This window comes from Biomphalaria glabrata, chromosome 12 (genome assembly GCF_947242115.1).
Source record: "Biomphalaria glabrata chromosome 12, xgBioGlab47.1, whole genome shotgun sequence".
In the NCBI taxonomy this organism is placed as follows: Eukaryota; Metazoa; Mollusca; class Gastropoda; family Planorbidae; genus Biomphalaria; species Biomphalaria glabrata.
In genome coordinates, this window is record NC_074722.1 from 35051560 (window position 1) to 35055287 (window position 3728).

A 3728-nucleotide genomic window follows, 5' to 3' on the forward strand; every position below is an offset into this window, starting at 1 on the left:
GAGAGGTCATTTTGACAACCGCCCCCCCCCCCCCCAGTCAACGTTGGACAGCGTAGACTCACTGTAGACATACTAACCGCCTACAAATACCATCTTCTAAATGTTATGACTTGGAGGCGCGGTGGCTGAGCGGTAAAGCACTTGGCTTCCGAACCGGGGACAGGGGTTCGAATCCTAGTGAAGACTGGGATTTTTTTAAATTTAGGCATCTTCGAGCGCCTCTGAGTCCTCCCAGCTCTAATGGGTACCTGACATTTGGTTGGGGAAAAGTAAAGGCGGTTGGTCGTTGTGCTGGCCACATGACACCCTCGTTAACCGTAGGCCACAGAAACAGATGACGTTTACATCATCTGCCTACAAGGTCTGAATGGTGAACTTTACTTTACTTTACTTTACTTTAATGTTATGAGTACAACCAATGAACATAATATTAGAAGGGCACTACCAGAGAATAAATGAAACAAAGCTTTTAAAAACACAACATTGGGTAACTTCTTTTTATTATATTTCAGAATTTAGGTCATTAATTAGCATGACTAGATTGACCTAGGGATACGCTTAAGACGTAATCATCTTATTTTCTGAAGTCTCGTCTGTATTTTATAAGATAGGAAATATATAGAATCCGTAGTTCGAAATGATTACTAACTTCATAAAAGAGAAATTGAGTTAAAAAATAAAGTTTCTAAGTTACTTGTTATGGTTTGTCAGTGTTTTCTGTAGTAATATTACTTTAATTTAAATTATTGTAAGCACTCTTACCGTCCAATCCAATCTGATTGTAAGTACTCATTTCACCCAATCCAATCTGATTGTAAGTACTCATTCCACCAAATCCAATCTGATTGTAAGTACTCATTTCACCCAATCCAATCTGATTGTAAGTACTCATTCCGCCCAATCCAATCTGATTGTAAGTACTCATTCCACCCAATCCAATCTGATTGTAAGTACTCATTTCACCCAATCCAATCTGATTGTAAGTACTCATTCCACCCAATCCAATCTGATTGTAAGTACTCATTTCACCCAATCCAATCTGATTGTAAGTACTCATTTCACCCAATCCAATCTGATTGTAAGTACTCATTTCACCCAATCCAATCTGATTGTAAGTACTCATTCCACCCAATCCAATCTGATTGTAAGTACTCATTCCGCCCAATCCAATCTGATTGTAAGTACTCATTCCACCCAATCCAATCTGATTGTAAGTACTCATTCCACCCAATCCAATCTGATTGTAAGTACTCATTCCGCCCAATCCAATTTGGCTGTAAGTACTCATTCCGCCCAATCCAATCTGATTGTAAGTACTCATTCCGCCCAATCCAATCTGATTGTAAGTACTCATTCCGCCCAATCCAATCCGATTGTAAGTACTCATTCCGCCCAATCCAATCTGATTGTAAGTACTCATTCCGCCCAATCCAATCTGATTGTAAGTACTCATTCCGCCCAATCCAATCTGATTGTAAGTACTCATTCCGCCCAATCCAATCTGATTGTAAGTACTCATTCCGCCAAATCCAATTTGGCTGTAAGTACTCATTCCGCCCAATCCAATTTGGCTGTAAGTACTCATTCCGCACAATCCAATTTGGCTGTAAGTACTCATTCCGCCCAATCCAATTTGGCTGTAAGTACTCATTCCGCCCAATCCAATTTGGCTGTAAGTACTCATTCCGCCCAATCCAATTTGGCTGTAAGTACTCATTCCGCCCAATCCAATTTGGCTGTAAGTACTCATTCCGCCCAATCCGATCTGATTGTAAGTACTCATTCCGCCCAATCCAATCTGATTGTAAGTACTCATTTCGCCCAATCCGATTTGGCTGTAAGTACTCATTCCGCCCAATCCAATTTGGCTGTAAGTACTCATTCCACCCAATCCAATCTGATTGTAAGTACTCATTCCGCCCAATTCAATCTGATTGTAAGTACTCATTCCGCCCAATCCAATTTGGCTGTAAGTACTCATTCCGCTCAATCCAATTTGGCTGTAAGTACTCATTCCGCCCAATCCAATTTGGCTGTAAGTACTCATTCCGCCCAATCCAATTTGGCTGTAAGTACTCATTCCGCCCAATCCAATTTGGCTGTAAGTACTCATTCCGCCCAATCCAATCTGATTGTAAGTACTCATTCCACCCAATCCAATCCGATTGTAAGTACTCATTCCGCCCAATCCAATCCAATTGTAAGTACTCATTTCACCCAATCCAATTTGATTGTAAGTACTCATTCCGCCCAATCCAATTTGGCTGTAAGTACTCATTCCACCCAATCCAATCTGATTGTAAGTACTCATTCCGCCCAATCCAATTTGGCTGTAAGTACTCATTCCACCCAATCCAATCTGATTGTAAGTACTCATTCCGCCCAATCCAATTTGGCTGTAAGTACTCATCCCGCACAATCCAATTTGGCTGTAAGTACTCATTCCGCCCAATCCAATTTGGCTGTAAGTACTCATTCCGCCCAATCCAATTTGGCTGTAAGTACTCATTCCACCCAATCCAATCTGATTGTAAGTACTCATTCCGCCCAATCCAGTTTGGCTGTAAGTACTCATTCCGCCCAATCCAATCCGATTGTAAGTACTCATTCCGCCCAATCCAATTTGGCTGTAAGTACTCATTCCGCCCAATCCAATTTGGCTGTAAGTACTCATTCCGCCCAATCCAAATTGGCTGTAAGTACTCATTCCGCCCAATCCAATCTGATTGTAAGTACTCATTCCACCCAATCCAATCCGATTGTAAGTACTCATTCCGCCCAATCCAATCTGATTGTAAGTACTCATTTCACCCAATCCTATTTGGCTGTAAGTACTCATTCCGCCCAATCCAAATTGGCTGTAAGTACTCATTCCACCCAATCCAATCTGATTGTAAGTACTCATTCCGCCCAATCCAATTTGGCTGTAAGTACTCATTCCGCCCAATCCAATCTGATTGTAAGTACTCATTCCACCCAATCCAATCCGATTGTAAGTACTCATTCCGCCCAATCCAATCTGATTGTAAGTACTCATTTCACCCAATCCTATTTGGCTGTAAGTACTCATTCGCCCAATCCAATTTGGCTGTAAGTACTCATTCCGCCCAATCCAATCTGATTGTAAGTACTCATTCCGCCCAATCCAATTTGGCTGTAAGTACTCATTCCACCCAATCCAATCTGATTGTAAGTACTCATTCCGCCCAATCCAATTTGGCTGTAAGTACTCATTCCGCACAATCCAATTTGGCTGTAAGTACTCATTCCGCCCAATCCAATTTGGCTGTAAGTACTCATTCCACCCAATCCAATCTGATTGTAAGTACTCATTCCGCCCAATCCAATCCGATTGTAAGTACTCATTCCGCCCAATCCAATCTGATTGTAAGTACTCATTCCGCCAAATCCAATTTGGCTGTAAGTACTCATTCCGCCCAATCCAATCTGATTGTAAATACTCATTCCGCCCAATCCAATCTGATTGTAAATACTCATTCCGCCCAATCCAATCTGATTGTAAGTACTCATTCCGCCCAATCCAATTTGGCTGTAAGTACTCATTCCGCCCAATTCAATCTGATTACAAATAATCATTCCGTTACTAAGTCTGAATTGTTACATCGTAGCCTACATTTGTAGAACGGACAAATGGAAAGGGGGGGGGGTAGCAAAACTGATTCTAATTTGACCTCATTCCCGTAAAAACGTTCACGTGATGTCCATGG

General features: G+C 41.6%; 1 protein-coding gene across 1 annotated transcript; it reads right to left on the bottom strand.

Moving 5' to 3' along the window:
* Positions 1-733: 733 nt before the first annotated feature.
* LOC129921949 (uncharacterized) lies at positions 734-3037 on the bottom strand. Its single transcript, XM_056005330.1, has one exon. The coding sequence runs from the start codon at positions 3035-3037 to the stop codon at positions 734-736; it is 2304 nt and encodes a 767-aa protein (XP_055861305.1).
* Between the last annotated feature and the right edge of the window lie 691 nt (positions 3038-3728).